At 35.2% G+C, this 22959-nt stretch overlaps 1 protein-coding gene and 2 pseudogenes across 1 annotated transcript; 2 read left to right on the top strand and 1 right to left on the bottom strand.

Annotated features, from left to right (window-relative positions):
- Nucleotides 1–242: 242 nt before the first annotated feature.
- On the bottom strand, nucleotides 243–361 carry LOC112479381 (annotated as a pseudogene).
- Nucleotides 362–3207: 2846 nt separating this feature from the next.
- Nucleotides 3208–3326, top strand: LOC112479420 (annotated as a pseudogene).
- Nucleotides 3327–4056: 730 nt separating this feature from the next.
- Nucleotides 4057–17390, top strand: CUNH11orf58 (chromosome unknown C11orf58 homolog). Its single transcript, XM_006904738.2, has 5 exons — nucleotides 4057–4287; nucleotides 9216–9299; nucleotides 11988–12048; nucleotides 13669–13778; nucleotides 15381–17390. The coding sequence occupies exons 1-5, from the start codon at nucleotides 4225–4227 to the stop codon at nucleotides 15615–15617; spliced, it is 555 nt and encodes a 184-aa protein (XP_006904800.1). The 5' UTR covers nucleotides 4057–4224; the 3' UTR covers nucleotides 15618–17390.
- Nucleotides 17391–22959: the final 5569 nt, after the last annotated feature.

Raw genomic sequence — 22959 nt, 5'->3', positions numbered from 1 at the left:
TGCATACAAATTGATTCTTTTCTGTATTTTTAATACAAATACAGTATACAATATACACTGTTCCCCACTTTGCTTTTTTTATTCAACAATATATCTTAGAGACTGTCTCAGATCAGAGCTTCCTCTTTTTTTTTTCTTTTTTACTTTTCTTTCTTTTTTTTTTTTAGGCAGGCAACCCTTGGTTGATCTCACAGATTGCAAGGACCTTGGCAGTTTACAATCCCTTATTTTTTTTTTTTTTACACCTATAGCACCTGGTCTTCCTAGGTGGTCTCCCATCCAAGTACTAACCAGGCCCAACCCTGCTTAGCTTCCCAGATCAGACGGGATTGAGCTTGTTCAGGGTGGCATGGCTGTAGACTTCCTCTTTCTTTTTAATGGGTATATGGTAGTCTGCTGTATACATTTACCATAATTTATTTAGCTTGCCTCATATTGACATATTACTTTTATAATTGGCAAGAACAACAAAGTAATTTTGGAGAAAAAAACTAGAACGTTCTAATTCTAATTTTCCCTAAAAAAAATGGATATCACCCATTCATTTAAACTCATAATTTCTCTTTGACAATTATTGGAATACTGCTGCTTTAACTATATATAGACCTTATGACCAGAAGATATGCATCAATAATTTTACTGAAGCAATTTTATAAGAAAATGCATTCTCATCTCCTTTTTCATTCTTCTTTTGAGTGTCTAGATATGTATAAAACCACATCAATATTTATGACACCACATTGTAAATTACAGTAGTACAGTGGCAATTCTACATGTCCAACAGAGTGGGAATTCATCTCATCATCATCAACCATCATCCACCACAAACATTTATTTTTTTATACCTTACCTTCAGGATTCTATATTAGGCCCTACAATTCCCTTTATAATAAGCCTTTAAAATTAGCTTCGAGGTAAATTTCATCTCTTAGTCTCCCACAGTTGAACAATGTATTCTTTATTTTCTCCTTGGCTTCAATGATATTTCTTTACTTTCCTCATTCTACTTCCATATCTTTTAATCTCAGGTTCTTCTTCCTCATTCTATCCTTAAATGTTCCCCCTCCCCAAGTATGTCTCTTTTACATGCCCAACCAAGCTGTAAACTCCTCGAGGTAAGGGACTATACATGATCTATTCTGGTTTTCTTCAAATTTAGCACACTGCCTAACACATACTAAGCACCCTGTAAAAATGTTGAACTATATTGTCACTAGAAAGTGTATGGGTTTTTGAGCTGTACAGACTTAAGGAATGAATCCCAGCTTAGCCACTCACTTATTAGCTATATGATTATGGGCAAGTATTTAACTTTTCTTAAGCTTCATTATCTATAAAATTTCTTGTAAATTACTGTGAAGTTTTGAGATTAATTATAAAAAGCACCTAGCAAAGTGTATGGTGCATAGTGAATATTAAATAATATTTATAATTATGGCTCCAGGAATTTTTTTTTAGTCTCAGTAGCAGGTTTTTTGTACAGAACATACTTATCAGAGTTTTTATTTCTTCTTTAGTTTTGTTAATTATGCTCAGTTATGACTACCCTCAGTTGAGGGAATATTAATATATGCACTCAACAAACATTTATGAACACCTACTACATATGCTAAGCACTGGGTATATAAAAAAATGAAGAGAGCATGGTCTCTATTCTCAAGAAGGTATTCCAAAGTTCTATTAGCAACACGGTCTCCTCTCCCTTATTATTCAAGAAAGGACATTGCTGAGTTTCTAGACCTTATATGAGATACCACTGCTACATCATATAATTTCATACTTCTTATATTAATTCGCAAAAACTTGTTAACTACTCCATGACCAGCATTGTGCTAGAAGGTACAGAAAGAAGAAATAATGATGCAACAGTCCAAATCCGGAAGAAGAAATTTCAGAGTTACACCTGGTAGAGTAGCTTCTTGTTTTGTAATAACAACAGTATTACCCAGTTTCTATGCCATATATGCATTTCTATTACACTGTATAATTTCATCCTCACGTATAGATACGAAACCAGGTAAAATCTGATGATATAATCAGTCTTTATTATCTCTTATATTACCTTTGGGGTTGTGATCTTGTTTTGTAACTTGAAGATTTAGCCATACAGGTGCCAACAATTCTGGTGAAGAAATAAAAAACAGGTTGCTAGCTCATTAAGCTTTTCTAGACTTTTACTAAAGTTAAAACTATTCAATAACTACTAGCTGATTGATCTTTTATTTCAGAATTCTTTTAGCAGTCTAAATTACCTATTCAGGCAACTCATTTGTTTACTGGTAATAAAGCTTAGAGTTCTAAACTATATATTAATAGTCTGTCAAGTCCTTTGGAGGCAAAATGTAGTTTATCCTAGAAAAATCTGTAACTTAACTGTTTTCATTGTAATTATATAACCTTTGTAGAATCCTATTTAGTAGGCAACATATATTAATTCATAGTAAAGAGCAAGCAACCATTTCCAAAAAATACTTTTTCCCTCTCATGGATTTACCCTTCTCCTCGATTTGTGGTTTATTCTTACTATAGAACTACTTGAGTAAGGTGACCTTACTTGGTTATAAAATATGCCCCTACCCTATTTTTTTTTTTCCATATTATCCTAATTGGTATTGTTATTCCTTTGCTTCCAAAATACAGGAGCAGAATTTGGATATATGACTGCATAAAAAGCTCTCTTCCATTGGTCACAGTTCCATAAATGTTTCAGTAACTGAACTCCAGGAAAGAAATACTATTTCTACACAGGCAGCCAAACTAGAGTAATTGCTGAGTTCAGAAGCCAATAGTTGAGCAGTTTCACAGGCTGCTTTCAGTACCAAAATGCACACTAGATCTGTACTGTCATTCCACTTACTGATTTTTGTTTTTAAAAAAATCATATTTTTGACCAAGGTCCGAAAGCTTCCCAGTAAGGACAAGGATCCTGACAAGAATGCTAGGGTTGAAGGAAGCCAGGTTCAGGCCTGGTTAAAAATTCAGACACCTCGATAGTGCTTCAATAAATGTTCAGTATCCAAATCGTACCTTTAGATACAACGCTGAGTAGATTAGCGGTTGCTGGGAAGATGGAGGAATAGGGAAGGACTGCTTGGAACTAGATAGTGGTGATGGTTGCACACTGTAAATGTACTAAATGCCAATTAATTATACACTTTAAAATGGTTATGTTATGTGAATTGCACCTCAGTTTAAAAAATATATTTTGTCTACGGCCATGCTAGCCTGAACAAGCCCAAACCTGTCTGATCTCGGAAGCTAAGCAGGGTTCTGCCTGGTTAGTACTTGGATGGGAGACCACCTAGGAAGACCAGGTGCTGTAGACATGTTAAAAAAAAAAAAAAAGGGATTGCAATCTGTGAGGACAACCAAGGATGGCTTTATGTGGGAGAGGGACTTCACTTGGTGAAGGCCCCCAAAATATAATGCCTGCGCACCAGCAGGGAAGTCGCATGTCACTCCCACTTCACACAAAGCCCTATGGAAAGCTTACAAGGTTTCCTCAGGTGGACCCTAGTTTCAATAACAGCCAATTAACCAGCACTTTTACAACATATTGAATTCATTTCGGTGAGAATGAAAAAGCAGCAAACTATTCATCAGAATCTTCTAGAAAGTTGCACCCAGGGGTCATCTAGAAATCCCTACGAGCAATAGAGAACACCAGGGTGGAAACAGAAGCCATTTTTTTTTTCCAAGGTTTTTTGTCTTGGGAGGTTATTCGTGAGGATTCAAACCTCAAACATTGCATTTAAAACTAGGTGCTTAACTATGACGGACACATATGCCAATGTGTAGTATCTCACAGTGAAAAGCGAAAACCCAGTCTAAGCCTCTTTCTGTGGCGACGAAGCTTTGCTACAACGCTCACCGCCATACCCACCCGCGGGAACGTTCCCTTCACCAGCCGAAGAAGGCGGGGCCTCAGAGGACACTCCCGCCACACAGTGCGAGCTGCGCCGCTGTGCTTCCTGGGAATTGTAGTTCTAGTCACTAGTCTTCTCTCTTGTTAAGGCCAGTATGGAGTGAGCCAGAAAACTACAACTCCCAGAGTGCTCCGGAGTCGCGAGCGGCCGCGGCGTGACGACTGTGGCAGAGAAGACCCGAGGGGCTCTGCGTTCTGGAGTGGCGCTGCTTGGTCGGGTGGCAGATCGCAGGTTGCTGGTGCCGCGGCTAAGGAGAACGGCGAGTCGGTTCGGCATTTGCGGTCGGGTCCCCGCAACGATGAGTGCTGCCAGGGAGTCCCATCCGCACGGGGTGAAGCGTTCAGCCTCCCCAGACGACGATGTAAATAACAATGGCGGAGTGGATGAGGGTTGAGGCCTACTAAATGTTGGGGTAGGCCGGGAAGGGTGGATGTAGAAGGAGGAAGCGCCTGAGGTGGCCTGAAAAGCGGGGTGGGTGCGAAGGAGGGGGACTCAGAGGAATAGGAAATATCTTCCTTTCTTAATTGGGGTCAAAAGGTCTGAGGAGGTCCACACGGTAGTAAGAGCCAGAGACTTGCGTAGGGAGGAGAATCGAAGAAGGAAATCCTGAATGGTCGAGAAGTGAAAGAGCGTAGTCTAGGGATCATCTTTGCCTCTAGGGGCTGATGAAGCCTCTTAGTCGGGCCCTTCTACTAAGGATAGAGACGGCAAGACCCTCCCTGTTTTAGGCTTAAAATGCTCTTGTGACAGTGTCAAGATGTTCGCGCAATTTGGGTAGATTTTTGGCCGGAATTATTTTTTGCAGTATACTGTTAAGAATCAAACTTAACTGTTACTGTTAGAGTAAACCCAGAACAGTATTGAACGAAAAATTTGTTCCAGGGAGTAATGTGGTACTGGCGCAAGGTCTTAGACGTTGAGACGTGGAAGTCGGTTTTGATGTCAAGTACCTCCCTCCCCTTATCCCCCTTCTCCTTCGCCTCTCCCTCATTCTCTTCTCCTTCCCCCACCTTGTCAGTTTAAATAGGAAAACATTCCTTAAAGTAATGCATTAAATACGTATTGCTATGCCAGGTGTTGGGAATTCAAGGTGAATAAATATATGCTTATCCTAGGCCTTTTTGTATATTTGTCCTAGCTCCTAGCGCATCGTCATGGAGACCGCAGTAATCAGTAAATGTAAAACTAGGTGGTTAAATGCATTAGGAACGTTGGTGGGGGAAATTTGGGGGAGAGGAACCTGGAAAGGTCATTTTCCAGGATGGTAAAGGGACAACATCTAGTTTTATTTCTGTTGTTGTTTAAAGTACTATTAGCTTCTGAATGTGTGGAGTTCTTTATTTTCTATAGTGTAGGTCAGTGCCTTTCATAATATCTTTGTGAACCCTAAAAGGCTAACTGAATACTACTAGTGCATCAGTTGTAGCAAATGAAATGATGTTAAGACCCACCCTGCTTTGAGTGAGTAGTGGGATTAGGTCCAGAATAGTAAAGCACTTTAAGGAGATTGATTTTAGCTTTGCAGAAAGATAGGTAATCAGTAAAGATCTGAGGATAAATAGTTGTTGTGTAGTGAGATTTATTCATGCCCTCTGTACCTCCCTACAACTGGTTTTTAGATCTTGTTAAAGTAGTAATCCAGTACTTCTCAGGAATTTAGGCTTTTGAGTAACCTGGGTCCCATTTTAAAAGCTTTTACATTGTTTTCTTCCTGATATTTAACTGTGACTTGATTGCTAGAATGTTAGGCACCTGTTTTGCTAGAGTCGGAGAAGTAATCTTTTAACTTTTAACTTGACAGAAAAGTAAATCTCTACAGTTTAAACTAGATGAGGACCTTCAAGACCTTGTCCTATAAATATTATCTTGGAAGGAGATGGTTATAGCTGCAAATCAGATCAGAACCTAGAACCTTCACACACTATCTAAAATTATGTTGCTGATTTTATAGTGCAGTATAGTAATGTATCCCTTGATAGTGATTTTTTTTTAATATCCTTTCATATGAATTTTATTTTTGCTGGTAATTAGGAGTTTACTTGTCTTTAAAATATACATCTAAATTGTAGACAATCCAATAACATGTAGTCAGCAGTTTCTGATGAACGTCTGCTGCATGTAAAAGACAAAGTTTTCTCTCTCCACTGACCTCACATGTTAAATGGAGGTAACAAAACATTTTCTAAAGATATTAAAAGTAGATATTAAATCACGGAATCCAACTCTAGGAAAAAGCTGACAGTGTTTTACATTAATTCTAAGACAACTATGATGTATATTGGAAATAAATTGATTGCAGTTCTATAGTAAAGGGTTTAAGGATGATAACAACTTAAAAATGGTTTCATTGGTTTGATTAGAGTGGAGAAATAAAAGTTATCTCTCTTAAGGAGTGGGGAGGTTAATTTTAGTGACTGGTGGAGAACCTCTAAGAATGTATCCATGTGCGTTTCAGAATGCAGCACTTGGACAAGGTACTTGCTGTTGAATGCTAAGGTCTTTAAAAGGAAAAGCCAGAAGGACTTCATGATTGAAAAAGACATTAGGGTTATAAATTGTAAATGATAGGGTTAGTTATGTAAAGACATGACATTTGCTCTTTTAATAAAGAGTTTGAGAAAGTTTTGGTTTTTAGGGAATTGTTTTAGTTTTATATATTTTTATAACTGTAGTTCATAAACTACTTTCATATATTCTTTGATCATGTACAGTATGATGTAGAAAGAACAGAAGACTTAAGGCCAGAGGATAGAAGCAAGTCTCTTAGCCTCTTTGCCTCAGTGTCTTTATTTATTGAATGGACTTTTGAGAGAATGTCAGTGAAGAGTGGTTTGTAAGTTAAAACACTGCAATTTTTAGATGTTGTTATTAAGACAGTCTTTTAAAGAAGCGTCTCTATGTCGATAAGTAATTAAAACTAAGAAGTTAAATGACAGGTCCAGGCTCTCAGAGAGCAAGTAACTTAGTAGGAATCAGAACTTAAGCTTCACTAGTACTTTAAATTTTATTAACTGTATTGAGCCAGAAATAAGTAAGAACTAACTGGTCTATGAAAAGATAGGAGCTGTCACATGGAAAAGTAGAAATTTGGAGCTTAGGTAGCCAAAATCATGAGAACATATAAGTCCCCACCAATAGGAATTTAGAAGGGCTATAAGTGGGTGTCCAATGTGGTACAAGGACTTTCAACTCTCATATGCTCAGAAGTGGTCATCATTGTTTCTGTAAACATTCTGTTAGTTTTTTATAAATTTCAGAAATAAGAATAAAGGGATTGTGAAAAACAGCTTCATTAGAAATTTGAATATGAGTTTAACCATAGCAAACCAAATTTCTATCCCACATTTTCAGGATATATATACTCTAAATGATTAGCATCCTTTGAATACAGCAAACTGTTTATCAGTTGTCATGTATGAAACAAACATATAATTTCAGATTTCAAATCTATTTCTAATAGATTTTAGCTTTATTTTGAAATTATTCTAGTTTTTGCATTTGCATCATCAAAATATATCTGTAGAATATTTTGAAACCTTTGATTGCTCCTCATTTTGTGTTGAAAAGGGGGTTGACTTCTTTGCTCCATAATTGTAAAACGTTTTCATTTTTAGATTTTAGATTTCATTTCATTTTTAGATTATAAACTCAATTAGAATGATCAATTCAATGAATGTTTTCATTTCTACATTCTTTGTAGTCACATTTGTATACACATCCGCCTTCATCATTTGTCCACTTAAAAACCATATCAAGTAAGTTTTGGTGTACAAATGTCATAAAACATGAAATAGTCACACATCTTTTTAGAAAAACCAGAGAGTTCAGACTCTTATTGCCAAATATTGCAAGATGAAGTCCTTCCTGTTGAGTGACTCTCTAGAGTATCATATTTCTTTTTTGCTTCCCCCACCCCTTCTCTCATTGATTCCTGGAGAAAAGTTATCTAGAATTTCATGCAAAGATGCATAGTCTAAGATTTTTGCATATACAATTAATTGTACCATCATCATTAGTTTAGGGTAAACTCCCTGTCATTTTGCATTCACCTACTTATTCAGAAATGCCTTCTGTCAATTTTCAATTTTTTACCCACCTGCCAATATGGGTAGAAATGAAAACTTCTGAATTATCAACTGTGTCCAAGGAAAGCTAGGAGCAAGCAACAGAGGGGTGAGGTCTTGAAAAATGATGTAATACTTTAGACAGCATGATAAGAAAAGTCTTCTACCATTTTTCTATTATTATTAGTCATTTTTAACATAGTTGGAAATGATCGATTGTAATGAAATAATGCTTACATTTTTTGGAAGATGTATGGAATAATATGAAGTTGTTATTGCATTTGTTTCAAGGTGTAGGGGTAAATAACATTAGGATTTCATAATTTTGAGGTTTATAAAAGGATTCAATATTTGATATTGATTTGACCCATTTGATAATTTTAAGATAGAATGAGTTTTATTCTGTACATTTAAAAAATAAGTAAATTTTGTTTTTGTTCTTTGGAAGACTTCTAAGAAAGAATGAAAGTCATAACATAGCCTTAAAAAATTAGAAGAGCTCAAAAAGGAAAAAAAAAAAAAGCTAAATTTAGGCCCAATAGACTGATGTTATACTGTCCTTTAGAATATCACTAAAGCCAGAGTTTTTAACTTCAGCTATCAACTGTGGCCGCCTTCTGGGTTCACAGTACTAGGTGCTCTAGGGCTCTGGGGCAGTAGGTCTCAATGTGTGATCCCCCACATCAATAGCATCACTTAGGAATTTGTTAGAAATGAAATCCACAAGCCCCACGTCAGACCTACTGAATCTGAAACAGCAGTCTGTTCTAACAAGGCCTCCAGGTGATTCTGATAGAAGCAAACTTGAGAACTAGGGCTCTGGCTGCAAAAGAACTAAAAGATTCCACCTTGAGGTAACAGAAGGAGTGCAGATACTCTTCTCCTTAAAATGAGGTTACATCCTGATAAATCCATTGTAAGTTGAAAATATAAATCAAAAATGCAAACCTAACATACCGAACATCATAGGTTAGCCTGGCCAGTTTCTACTGAATAGGCGTCACCTTTGCATCATCATAAAGTCGAAAAATCTTTGCGTTAAACCATCATAGGTTGGAGACTGGCTGTATATTGTAATTCAAATATGATGTATATTCTTAACTTTCTAAGCAAGAATGAGCCCTGTTTATAGTTAAAACTGTCAGGGGAAAAAAACAATTTACTGATAGACTAAGTTTTTTAATATTATTATGCAAAAAAATTAATTGACTAATTTCTTTTCCAGCTTGGATCTAGCAATTGGGAGGCAGCAGACTTAGGTAATGAAGAAAGAAAACAAAAGTTCTTGAGACTTATGGGCGCAGGAAAGGTAAGCATCAAGATAGTATGCATTTTTATCTTCTGGGAAAATAATGTCCCTTTTTGTGTAAACGAGAAGAACCAAATACACTTGGATCTCATTTTCCTGTTCCACATGATTACTTTAGGCTTTGGGAAATATAGCTAACCTGAGCACTTAAAATTTATACTGTTTCTTAGGGTTCTCATTGCCTCTGGGCAGTAAGGTTTAGAGACTATATAGAGAAAAAACTTGGTTTGAGGAGACTCCTATGGAAGAAAGATATTAAAGATTATGATTTGCCATTTGTTTGCCTGATGATTCGATACAGGATATTTCTGGGTAGACCAATTGTTAGGTCTTTCATATTTTATATCTTCTTCTAGCCCTTGAAGTAGGAGCTAAGGGAATAGTCTTTACCAAAATTCTAATTTTTAAAATGTTCAATATATTTTGAGAAATCCCTTTCAGTTTGATCAACATAATAGAAGATACAAAATACAGGTGCCAGGAAAACATCACCTATTGGAAAAAACTCTTTTTGTTCCTAGCAATTCATTTTTATATGAAAATACAGTGATCTCTAGATAATTATTTTTTGTAAGCAAGTAAATTTATTTTCCTAACATTGTCCCAGTGGTCTTCCTACAAATTTAATGTGAAAGAAATAGGAAAACTTTTTTCTCTGTTAAGATCCTTAAAATGAAATTCTGCTTTTTGTTTTTTGTTATTCACATGGGACTGTATTTGCACTGTAGTAGGTCCTGGGGATGGGGGGCAGTTACATATCAATAACATGTTTGGAGCCATCATGTAATGGAAGAAACCAGATAATAACAATATGAGATTATAATTGCTTTGAAAGAGCTATGCACATCAACAGACAAGGATAGCTAACTGTGGCTTAGCTGAACAAGAAATCTTCCCATAGAAAGAATTGATCTGAATCTGAAAGGATGAGGAGTTAGCTAAACTACAACAGTAAGGTTGTGTAGTGGGTAGGGAGAGATCATAAAAAAAACAGTAAGACCTATACAAAGGAAGCATTTGTATAATATCTTGTTAATCCAGAGTTCCCATAATTTGTAATTTGTTATAGAACGTAGCCTAAGGTTTGTCTTGGTTCATGCAAATAAAAGATTTGCTAAGGATATATAAAGTAAGTAATAGTTTAGCGATACGCTCAACCTAGTGGAATGAAAACTCTTTAGGAAGAATACCCAAATATAAAATGTATGAAATTTAGCCATAAATAGTCAATTATATCTCAGTAAAACTTGGGGAGGAGAACAAATTGAACAATTAAAAAAGAAATATGGCTACTAGTAAATTGGCTGTTTAGCATACCTCAGATTCTGTTTTGCAGCCACAAAGTATATTCCTAATCCTAGCCAGCTACCATGAGTATTTTATTTGTCACAGAACTAGCTGGAAAGATATGAATAGGCAGATAGTACTATCATCCTAGAATAACTCGATGTCATTATATATTCAGATCCCATTAATGAGACTGCGATGGAAAGAAGCAGCATGTTGAATCATCGATTTGCTTATGTGTTAATGGCATGTAAGGCAATAAGCATTAATCTTGAAGCTTTCAGTAGTATCTTTGGGTATAGACAATGTGTCTCATCCTTGCACGATAGGAAGATTTGTTTTACTATAGAAGATTTACTATATCTTCACAAATGATTAAGATTGCTTTGCAAAGTCACTCTGTTTTAGTGAACAATTTCTTTGCCTTATGAAACAAATGTGGACCATAAAGAGTGGATTGGAACTGATAAATTGAGAGTGATTATGTATCCAGATCAGTTGGTAACTTCGAATCAGATTTATTTCTATATTTTATAGAATTAGATTGTTTCAAATTGTATTTTTGACAGTTTGAGATTGGGTGTTTATTTGTAGTCAGAGAATAATGAGCTAACTATTTGTGATGTGTTGTAAATAGTAATGACTGTTTTCATTTATATTAAAGATCTATCATTTAGTTCATTATAAATCTATTTTATTTTTATCTTATAATCTCATTTGCTTTGTCTCCATGAAATATGCCTGAGGCATCAAAAAGAGAAGATGGAAAAATTAGAACTCATTTCATTGGCCTTTTAGGAAAGAAAATGTTTAGATCACTACATTTTCTAGTTATCCTTCTCATTTAAAATTCCAACTTGAGAGGTGGCTCCATAGTGTAGTGGTTCACACATTTGCTTTACACGCAGAAGGTCCTGGGTTCGCTCCCCATGTTGAGCCACAGACTGTACCCCGGGAGCCCCAGGCCCCAGGGACACTCCATAATCTTGTGGGAGGAGACTCCCCGCCTTCAGAGATCTAGTTCTTAAGGGGAAATGCAACATCCATAGGTCAGGGATGGAAGGGGGGATGGGGGAGACTTAAGGGGAGGGAGAAATAAATAAAAAATAATAAAAATAAAAAATCCAACTTGATCTCTCTACGTACTCTGTACTGTTCTGTTTATTTGTGTGTGTATTAATGGCATTTACTACCTTCTAAGATACTATGATTACTGATTTCATTTCCCCTTCCTGTACCTACCCTTGCTAGAATGTAAGTTCAATAAAAGTAAGGATCTTAATGTAATCTTTTTTCTGCACTATATCCCAGAAGCCTGGAATAGTGTCAGGCACAGAGTAGACACCAAGTAATTATGTTAAATTAGTAGTCTCGAATTCTAACACATTTTCTGCCTTATAGAAAGAACATACTGGCCGTCTTGTTATAGGAGATCACAAATCAACATCTCACTTCCGAACAGGTAAGAAACTAAAATATAATTAAAGTGGGGGTGCTAAATTTGAAATATGAAGTATTTGTACATATTTCAGGATATTCTAACTTCTGTGTATAATTATGTTGATAATTAAAATAATAGAATCAGAAATGTACATAGTATATATAAACATGTTACATATATCGTGTGTGACATGTATATGTAACAATTAGTATGTATTTCGATTTTTAAAAGATTTGAAAGTATACATCAGTATGATATTCTAACCATGAAACTAACCCTTTTCTGTCTTCAATTTTACTGATTCACAACATATATTTTAATTGTAGTGAGATTTTATGCCAAATCTTGACAACTATAGTATGGAATTTATATTTTTTATTTTATAAGGTATTTAACATATGATATAGTTGGCATGTTATACTAGTTTATAATTTATATACTAAGTTTTGCTCTGAAATTTTTGAAGACTATAAACTCATTGCAAAACCTGAAGAAGTTAATTTTTTTTTTAATTTTGGGTGCGAAAATTTTTTAAAAAGAACTGAAAATGGATTTGGATTTGGATTTGAATTCAGTTTGCTGAAAAGTGAAGTTTTCTCCTATGTAAAACTGACCCTAATCTTGGACCTTAATAACAATAGGGCATAATGACCTTGGTATGTTTATATTTAGCAAAACTTTTAATTAAATTATTTAAATCAACTTTGTACTGATCTAGAATATGTAGCACATTTTGCAAATTGATAGGTCTTTTATGCTGGTGTTAATTTCAAATTGATTTGCATTGCTACAAAAGGCTAAAAGTCTGAGCCTTGCAGAATGGAAATATATTTAACTGCTGCATTTATTCTTTTAAAACTAGGACTTTATGAATAAAAATAATGCAAAGCACCAACATGTCTAATTAAAATGTGAAATTTTACAAATTAGAATGTTGTGCAGACAGCTCTGATTGTATTGTAATGTCTAGTTCTTGCGCTGTTAGGTTCATCGGGTAGTTTAGTTTTCTGCTTCATAACTAAAAAACAACAGTATACGTAAAAAATATATAGCAAATGTTGCGTGATAAAATAAGTTTATGTTACTTCAATAAACTGATATGCAAAGAAAGGCATAAAGGAGAACCATTGTAAGGTTATTTAACCATTCTCTGTCAGAATTGCATGTCTTTTCATTATTTCTGTTCAAAGACAGAAGCTTTTGTTTGTAGAATTTTTTATGTGACTAGAAGAAAATTTTCAGGAGAGCAGTTAGACTATAAATAAGCTAAAACATAATGCCCAGGGTTCTTAGTAATTTATATTTACAATACGTGAACTTCAGGCTCTTCTTTCTGAGACTCTTGGGTCTGGTGTGAATTATCACATGGAAATATATAAATTCTTCATCTTTCATAAACACTTCTCTAGTTCAGAGGGTTGGTTCCCAAAGAAGTAATCATAAAATACATCTTTCAGTTATTTTATGTCCATTAGGTAACTACGATGGTATGGAAATTCATTCACAAAATTAATTATAAAATTAATCACAGTTAGAGAAATCAACCCTTGAATATTAGCATCTGTATTATGGGTTTTTTTGTGTAATCAAATATTTTTATTAATTTGACTGAAATATAACCAAAGTACACTGGACATGCAGGGGAAGAAGACAAGAAAATTAATGAAGAACTGGAGTCTCAGTATCAGCAAAGTATGGACAGTAAATTGTCAGGAAGATATCGACGACATTGTGGACTTGGCTTCAGTGAGGTAGTAATGAATGTATTTTTCACTAAATGGGAAGATACTCAATTTCCAATTTGATAGCATTTATTTCTGTTAGATTACTGTAGCAATCAAGAGAGCTTTCTGATACCAGTTTAATGTAAATTCTGTATAGATAATCACTGGGGCACATCTCCCCCCCCCCGTTATAGTTGCCATGAAATATTAGTTTCAGGTATACAGCTTATGTGATTAGACGGTTATATACCTTATGAAGTGATCACGATAACTGTGGTACCCATCTGGCACCATACATAGTAATTACAGTATTATTGACTGTATCCCTTATATCTATTATATATCCCCAAGACCATTTTTTGTAACTGGCAATTTGTACTTCTTAATGAGTTTCATGCTCATCTCCCCAGCCCCCCTCCCATCTCCCATGGTTACATCAGTTTGTTCATTTATTTTCTTTAGATTCCACGTATAAGTGAAATCATAAGGTATTTGTCTTTTTCTGACTTATTTCACTTGGCAGAGTATCTTTATTCTAGATCCTTCCATGGAAGATTTTATTTTATTTTTCTGTTCTATTGAATCTGTTTTTGTTTTGTTTTGTTTTTAGATCCCACATATAAGTGCAACCACATGGTATTTGTCTTCCTCTACCTGAGTTATTTCACTTTGTATAATACCGTCTCCATACATGTTTTATTTTATTTTTTTATTTTATTTTATTTTATTTTATGGCTGAGTAATATTCCATTGTATATATGTACCACATCATCTTTATCCATTCATCTGTTGATGGACTCCTAGGTTTGCTTCCATATCTTAGCTGTTGTAAATAATGCTGCAGTGAACATAGTGGTGCATATATTTTTTGAAATTAGTCTTTTGCATTTCTTTAGATGAATACCCAAAAGTGGAATTATTCGGTTAAATGATAGTTCTATTTTTAATTTTTTGAGGAACCTCCATACTGTTTTCCATAGTGACTACACCAATTTGCAATCCCACCAAACAGGGCACGAGTGTTCCCATTTTTCCATATCTTTAATTTTAAAATTACATTTTTTTTTACTACCCCCCCCCATTTATGTTTTTGTCGTTATTTTTTACCACTTGAGTGTGGGTGGGTTTCTGTGTATCCCCTAGGGCACATCTTAAATAGCTGTGAACATATAAGTTACATGAAATGTCATGCAAATACTGGTTTGAGAGAATTCTCAGTTTTCTAAGTCATTTCTTTTCATATTATAACTACTGGTTAATTCTCCAAAGTAATGTAATATGTAAAATACGGTTTCCACATTTCTATGTATCAGTGGTTAACTTGCCTTATTTACTTAAAAAAAAAAATCGTCTCATGTTGTTTTCAAACGATTTGAGGATGGGGAACACAAAGGTGAGTGGTCTTCAAAGTCTTAAAACAATCCTACTCAGGGCCCAGTATATCAAACACTTGGAGATGCCCAAGTCCTCAGTTCTCTTCCTTTGACAGCCTCTGGTTATAATAGAATGTTAGAACTGTTGATTTAATGGCTAGGGAATGGGCTGTCTTAAGACTGAAAAATATTAGGGTCTTTCCCAGTGTTTGTACTTGAAAATTGTATTTAAGAGCTTGTTGATTGGTGTTTTTAGGTAGAAGATCATGATGGAGAAGATCATGTGGCTGGAGATGATGATGACGATGATGATGATGATTCACCTGATCCTGAAAGTCCAGATGACTCTGAAAGTGATTCAGAGTCGGAGAAAGAAGAATCTGCCGAAGAACTTCAGGCTACTGAGCACCCTGATGAAGTGGAGGATTCCAAAAACAAAAAAGATGCAAAAAGCAACTATAAAATGATGTTTGTTAAGTCCAGTGGTTCATAACTCCCAAACACTTGGTCTTTGTATTAAAAGTAAGCCTTATTGTTATAATGCACAGTGGAGGACTGCTTATAGAGCACAGACCTTTGTATTATAATTTTTAAAAAGGCCCTTTTAAGTAATTACAAAGAGTGTTTGCTTTCAGATGCCATGGGTTACACTTTTATGGGCATGACTAAAACCATTTTTGTAAAGAGTAAGAGTTGTATTAAATAAGAAATAAATACAATACGTAATTTCCTTTCATATTAGCATCATCAAACCTCTAATCTCACTGTTTTACCCCTTCAAATAGATACAGGGGAGACACGTTTTTGTTTGGTAGCTCTTTTTTGGTTTCTTCATATTCTCAAAGTTTATTTGATACTGTGATGTGTTCATGGAAAAATTATACTTTGTTATAGTAGAACTATTCATCATGGATATTTCTGCTGCCAATAAGTCTAAATGTTGGCAAAAGATTAGGTACTTAGTTTACTCTTTCTGATTCAGCTCTACTCTTTTTGGACCAAAGCAGCATGAGAGCAAATACTTTTCACACCTGTTAGTTTGGGATAACAACTGTCATACATTTGAATGCTATGATCCCAAGCAGTCTTTATATAATTTGAATTATACTGTATGTTAGATTTTTGGTAATATCTGGCCAATTTTTACAGAAATTATTTCTCTGATCATTTAGTCCTATCAATTTAGGCATATGTAAAACAATATTTTAAGGTTATATGTCACCAAAGTTAATTTTCTTCCTAAGGCCTAAATAAAGAGGAAGCAGTTTTCCGTATTTGGTTGTGATACCTTTATCCTCATTATCTAAGAATGAGGAGCAGGCTTATTGAACAAAAAGCTGAAACAAATTCTCCATTTTATCCCAGTGCTGTTTATCTTGATTATCTAATTCCTATAAAGTAGTATTGCTTTCTGATTTTATTGCTACTTCTGTTAGAGTAAGATTAGAGTCATCTGCTGTTATGTGATTGATATGTACAGCAGATTTACACAAACTGCATTATGGGCTAGTTAATGATCTTCGAGTATTTGGGTCCAAAATATTAATGTTTCTAAGTAACATGTTCAAAGCCTTGAGTCAAACCTGTTTGTTTACTGAACTATTATACCTAGATACTTAAGTGTTTGACGTGTTGGGTTTTTTAAATTATTCCTGTCATTTTGAAATTTAGAATGTGTTAGAAGATTGTAGCAACTAGAATAGGTGATTTCTGATTTATGCAATCCATCCTGCAATATTTTTCATATTAGATTCCTAATGTTTCTTTTTTTTCTTATTTTATAATAGGTACTACCCAATATCAAAATACTGAGTAAGTGGGTAGTGGACAGGATGTATGATACTTAACAAAATTTAGTTTAAACAGGTTTGGCTTTATTCAACAGATTTCGCTTTGGTTACTGATTTCCAAATATCTAGTCTGTAGAGAGTTGCTTATTACAATTCATTTAAGTAGAAAGTGAAGACTGATTCATGTTTAAGAGTAGAAGAGGAAGAGACTAGTATGTTTAAAAAGTATTTTCATCAATTCAGATATGCTGCGTTGTTTATAAATTCTGGTTCTTATATGTAAATAGAAGAGCCTTCTAAAATAACTACACTCAAAGACCTTTTCTTCATCTCCAAATAGAGAAATTCTCATTAAATTGATTTATATTATTGGACATTAACGTAATACAGGGTTGGAATAAATTTAGGTCTGTTGGTCCATGTGGCCCAGTGTCCCAGCACCACATTAAACATCATGGCTGTCTTTTAAGCATGAACATTGGGTTGTTGTTTTTTTTCCTTATCAAATTGGGGAAGAAAACATTAAAGGAAGATAGATGCTATGCCATCTTAATATCCCTATTTAAAAAGTACCAGATAGAGAAGTACAAATGTTCAGTGAAGCACACTATTCAGTTTAATGGCAACTTTTTCCTATCACTGATAATTTTTTACCTTAAATAATACTTCTCAAGTGTTTACCTATACCAATGATCTAACAGTATTTTAAAAATATGTTTTTATCAAAGTATGGTTGGCATACAGTATTAGTTTCAGATATAACAGTGATTCAACATATAAAGATATGAACACCACGCTAAGTCTAATTACTGTCACTGCAAATTTATCACTTATTAACTATATCCTCTTCACCTTTTTCACCCATCAGCAGTTCTTTGTTTCTATGCATCTGTTTTTGTTTTGATTTTAATTCAACATAAGTGAAATCATGTTGTATTGTCTGACTGACTGACTATAATACCCTCTAGGTCCATCCATGCTGCAAATGGCAGAATTCCATTCTTTTTAATTGGTGAGTAATCTCTGTGTAAATATTCATCTTTATCCATTCATCTAGGTTGCTTCCATATCTTGACTATTGTAAATAGTGCTGCAGTGAACATAGTTTTCTTTTTTCTTTTGGATAGATACCCAGAAGTGGAATTGGCTGGGTTGTATGGTATATCCATTTTTAGTTTTTTGAGGAATTGCGATATTTTCCATAGGGGCTGTACCAGTTTGCAGTCCCAGCAACGGTGCACAAGGGTTCTCTTTTCTCCACATCCTCGCCAACACTTGTGGACTTTTTAATAATAGCCATTCTAACTGGTGTGAGGTGGTATCTCATTGAAGTTTTGATTTGCATTTCCCTGATGATTAGTGACACTGAACGTCTTATGTCCGTTGGCCATCTCTATGTATGGAGAACTGTCTCCATGTCCTCTGCCCATTTTTGTGATTGGATTTTTTGTTGTTGTTGTTACTGAGTTGTATGAGTTCCTTACATATTTTGGATATCATCCCCTTATTGGATGTATCATTAGCAAATATCTTCTCCCATACCAAAATATAGATAGATAGATAGATAGATAGATAGATAGATAGATAGATAGATAGATAGATAGATAGATCGATCGATCTCCCATTCAGTAGATTGGCTGTTTTGTTGATGGTTTCCTTCTCTGTGCAGAAGTGTTTTAGTTTGATGTAGTTTCATTTGTTTATTTCTTCTGTTTCCCTTTTACAAGGGGACATATGCAAAAAGATCTTCCAAAGACTGATGTCAAATAGTACTACCTGTGTTCCTTTAGAAGTTTTATAGTTTCAGGTCTTACATTTAAATCTTTAATCCATTTTGAGTTTATTTTGGTATAAGAGAGTGGTCTGGTTTCCTTTTTTTCACATGTATCCGTCCAGTTTTCCCAACTCCACTTACTGAAGACACTGTAATTTCTGTTATATTTTTCCTCCTTTGTCATAATTAACTATGTGAGGATTTATTTCTTGGCTCTCCATTCTTTTCCATTAATCTGTTTCTGGTTTTGTGCTAATACCATGCCGTTTTGATTATTATAGCTTTGTAGTGTATTCTGAAATCAGGGAGCGTGATACATGCAACTGTTCTTCTTGGCTGTTTCTGTTCTTTGTTGATTCCCTATAAATTTTGGATTACACTCTGGTTCTGAAAAGAATGCCATGATATTTTGACAGGGATTGCACTGAATCTATAGATCCCTTTGGGTAGTATAGACATTTTTATATTAACCCTTCCCGTCCATTAGCTCAGTATATCTTTCCATTTATTTGTGTTCAATTTTTTCAATGTCTTACAGTTTTCAGAGTGTAGGTCTTTCACCTCCTTGGTTAAATTTATTTGCAGATATTTTATTATTTTTGAGGTAATTGTAAATGAGATTGTTAATTTCTCCTGTTTATTAGTGTAATGTGACAGATTTTTGTATATTAATTTTGTATCTTGTTACTTTGATGAATTTATTCTGTTTTTGATGGATTCTTTAGGGTTTTCTATATGTGTCATGTCGTCTGCAAGTAGTGACACTTCTTCCTCTTTGATTTCATTTTGTTTGCTGTGGCTAGGACCTAACAATACTATATTGAATAATACTGTTGAGAGTGGACATCTCATCTTGATCTTAGGAGAAAAGCTTTCAGCTTTTCACCCTCGAGTATGAAGTTAGCTGTGGGCTTGTCATAGCCTTTATCATTTTAAATCTTTGTTCCCATGTTGCTGAAAATTTTTATCATAAATGGATGTTGAAGTTTGTCATATTTTTTCTGCATTTTATTGAGATCATGAAATTTTTATTCCTGTTTGTTAGTCATATATCACATTGTTTTGCGGATATTTAACCATCCCTGCGTCCTTGCTATAATCTGACTTGATCATAGTGTATCTTTTTAATGTATTGTTGAATTCAGTTTAGTATTTTGAGAATTTTTGCATCTATGTTTATCAGAGATACTAGCCTATAATTTTTTTTTTATATAATGACTTCGTCCAGTTTGTTATCAGGGTAATGGGTTTGGAAGCCTTCCTTTTTCTTTAATTTTTTTGAAATAAAGAAAGCTAGGTAGTAATTCTCTAATGTTTGGTAGAATTCACCTGTGAAGGCTTTTGTTGGAAGTTTTTTGATTACTGCTTCAATTTCATTGCTAGTGATTGGTCTATTCAGATTTTCTGTTTCTTCATGGTTCACTCTTATAAGTTTATCCATTTCTTCTAGGTTGTCCAATTTCTTAGTATGTAATTCATGGTATTGTTTCCTGTTTTTTTTTCTATTTAAATTACATTTAAAGTAATTATCAGTAGGTATGTAGTTATTGCCTTTTCGTCGTTTTGATTGTTTTTGTAGTTCTGTTCCCTCTCTTGCTTTCTTGTATGTTGATGATTTTCTGTAGTGTTATATTGGATTCTTTTCTCTGTATTTCTTGTATATCTTTTATAGATTTTTGTTTGCAGTTACCATGTGCTTCATATATAGCAAGCTATGTTTATAGCAGTCTTAGTGGTCACTTCAGTTCAAACTATTTTAAAATCACAAATTTTACACACCCTCATGTGTGTTTCTCATTTTTTACCTCTTATACATGTATTTCTGTATATCCTGTAATGTTGCAATTTCACAGGATCTTCCTACTTTTGTCTCAACCTTTGCACTAGCTTTATAGTTGGTCAATGCACTACTTTTACTGTTTTTGCCTTTATGAGAATTTTTTTCTATATTTTCTCATTCATATTTTTTATCTTAAAGATGTCTAACATTTCTTGTACTACTGGTTTAATGGCGATACACTCCTTTAGCTTTTTCTTGTCTGGGAAACTCTCTCCTTCAATTATAAATTATAGCCTTGCTGGGTAGAGTAATCTTAGTCATAGGCCTTCTATCACTTTGAATATTTCATGCCAATCCCTCTGGCCTGCGAAATTTCTCTTGAGAAATCAACTGATACAGTCTTAGGGGAGCTCTCTTGTACATAACTACAAGGGTGGTTTTCTCTTGCTCTTTTTAAGATTGTCTTTAACCTTTGACCTTTTAATTATGTGTTTTGGTATGGGCCTCTTTGGATTCATCTTGTTTGGGATTCTCCGGACTTATGTGACTCTTTCCTTTGTCAGGTTAAGGAAGTTTTTAGCCATTTTTTCTTCCAATGGGTTTTCAATCCACTGCTGTCTCTCTTCTGGTACCCCTATGATGCACATGTTGATACACTTAATGTTGTATCCAAGGTCTCTTAAACTATCCTTTTTTAAAAGTTATTTTTTCTGTTCCAATTGGGTATTTTCTGCTACCTTATCATCCAGATCACTAATTTGATCCTCTGCTTCATGTAATCTGTTGATTCCGTCTTATGTAGTCATTTCGATTATTGTAGCCTTCATTTCCGACTGGTTCTTTTCTGTTTTCCATCTCCTCTTTTTGTTTTATATCTCTGCTAAAGTTCTCACTGAATTCATCTATTCCCTCGAGTTCATTGAGCAGCCTTATAACGAGTATTTTAAACTCTGGTAGATTGTCTATTATTTTAGTCCTTTTTGTGGAGTTTTGTCCTGCTTTTCATTTGGGACCTGTTTGTCCCATTTTGCTGACTTCTTATATGTTCTATGTGTTAGGTAAATCTCTGTCTCCCAGTCTTGACAGAGTGGCCTTATGTAGGTGTCCTATGGGGCCCAGTAGCACAGTCTCCCTGATTCCCTGAGCTAGGTACCCCCTGTGTGGCTCATGTGGGCCCTCTTGTAGTTGGGCCTTGATTACTGTTGGTACATCAGTGGGTGGGGTTAACACCAGGCTTTGAAGGCAGGCTGTGACTACAGTGGATGAGCTGTTGTATGGAGACTGACTCCATGGAGTGGGAGTTGCTTTAGCGGGGCTCTAATGCCAGCTGAGTCTGCCCTTTCGGTGAATCATTTGTGGAGCTGGTTGGATGGTTCTCTGGTGTGGTCTGAAGCCGGCCACTGGGTGTTTTGGGTATGAAACTACTTGGGAGGGGCTCCGGTGTAGGCCAACATCAGCCACTACTTGTGCCTTTGGTAGGAACTACAAAGTAATCTTCAGTTGATTACTACTTGCACTGGCCTTGGGACCCTTTGGCAGGTACCATGATGTGAGCTGAGGTCAGCTGCCACTTTTGCCAGGCTTGTCTCTTAGCTCGATTCCAGTCCAAGACTGGCCAGCACTCGTGGCCAGCTGATGAGAGTTAAAATACAAGTTGAGACCGATTGCCACTTGTGTTGGGCTTGGGGCCACTTAGCAAGAACTACAAGGCACAGGCTGGCTGTGGCTTGTTTGGGGTACCTGGGCCTTTGAATTTGGGGAAAATCCACAACATGAGCTGAGGCAGGTCACTTGGACGAAGGAGCTACTGGTTCTAAAATTTACAAGGAAATACAAAAGACCAAAAATAGACAAGACACCTTGCTTTTCTGGGTATTAATACTTATATCAAGCTCTAGTTATTAAAATGATACTGGCATAATGACAAACAGAAAAGAGCCTAGAAATAGATTTACACATATATAAATATTTGATTATGACAAAGATGGCACTGTACAGGTGTTGGAAATGATATATTCTTCAATAAGTTGGATATCCATATGGAAAAATGAAACCTGGTGCTCACTTCATCTCACTTAAAAATCAATTCCACGTAGGTTAATCTGTGAGAGGCAAAATAAGCTGCTAGAAAATACCATAGGAAAATATTTGTATGGCTTAAGTATAGGAAGACTTTAAATGATACAAGACTGGCAAACTATAAAGATTTACAAACTCAATTACCTTAAAATTAGCAATTTCATCAAAAGACATTGAAAAGGCAAGTCGCAGAGTGGGAGATATTTGCAGTGCATATAGTCGATAAGAGGCTCTGTCAGATACTTGTGCTCCACTGCACAACCTCTCAGCCCCCATTTTACTCTGTTACTGCTTCAAGATCTCTTTAGCTACACCTCTCATTTGATGCCTTTAGGCTACTAAGCTGCCCCAAATGTGGGGTTTATATATGAGTCAGTCATGCATGTGGGATCTGGAGACGTGAAGGACTTAA

This window comes from Pteropus alecto, unplaced genomic scaffold (assembly GCF_000325575.1).
Source record: "Pteropus alecto unplaced genomic scaffold, ASM32557v1 scaffold120, whole genome shotgun sequence".
Lineage (NCBI taxonomy): Eukaryota > Metazoa > Chordata > Mammalia > Chiroptera > Pteropodidae > Pteropus > Pteropus alecto.
Note: the sequence above shows the minus strand (reverse complement) of the source record. Positions and strands in the feature narration are given on the sequence as shown.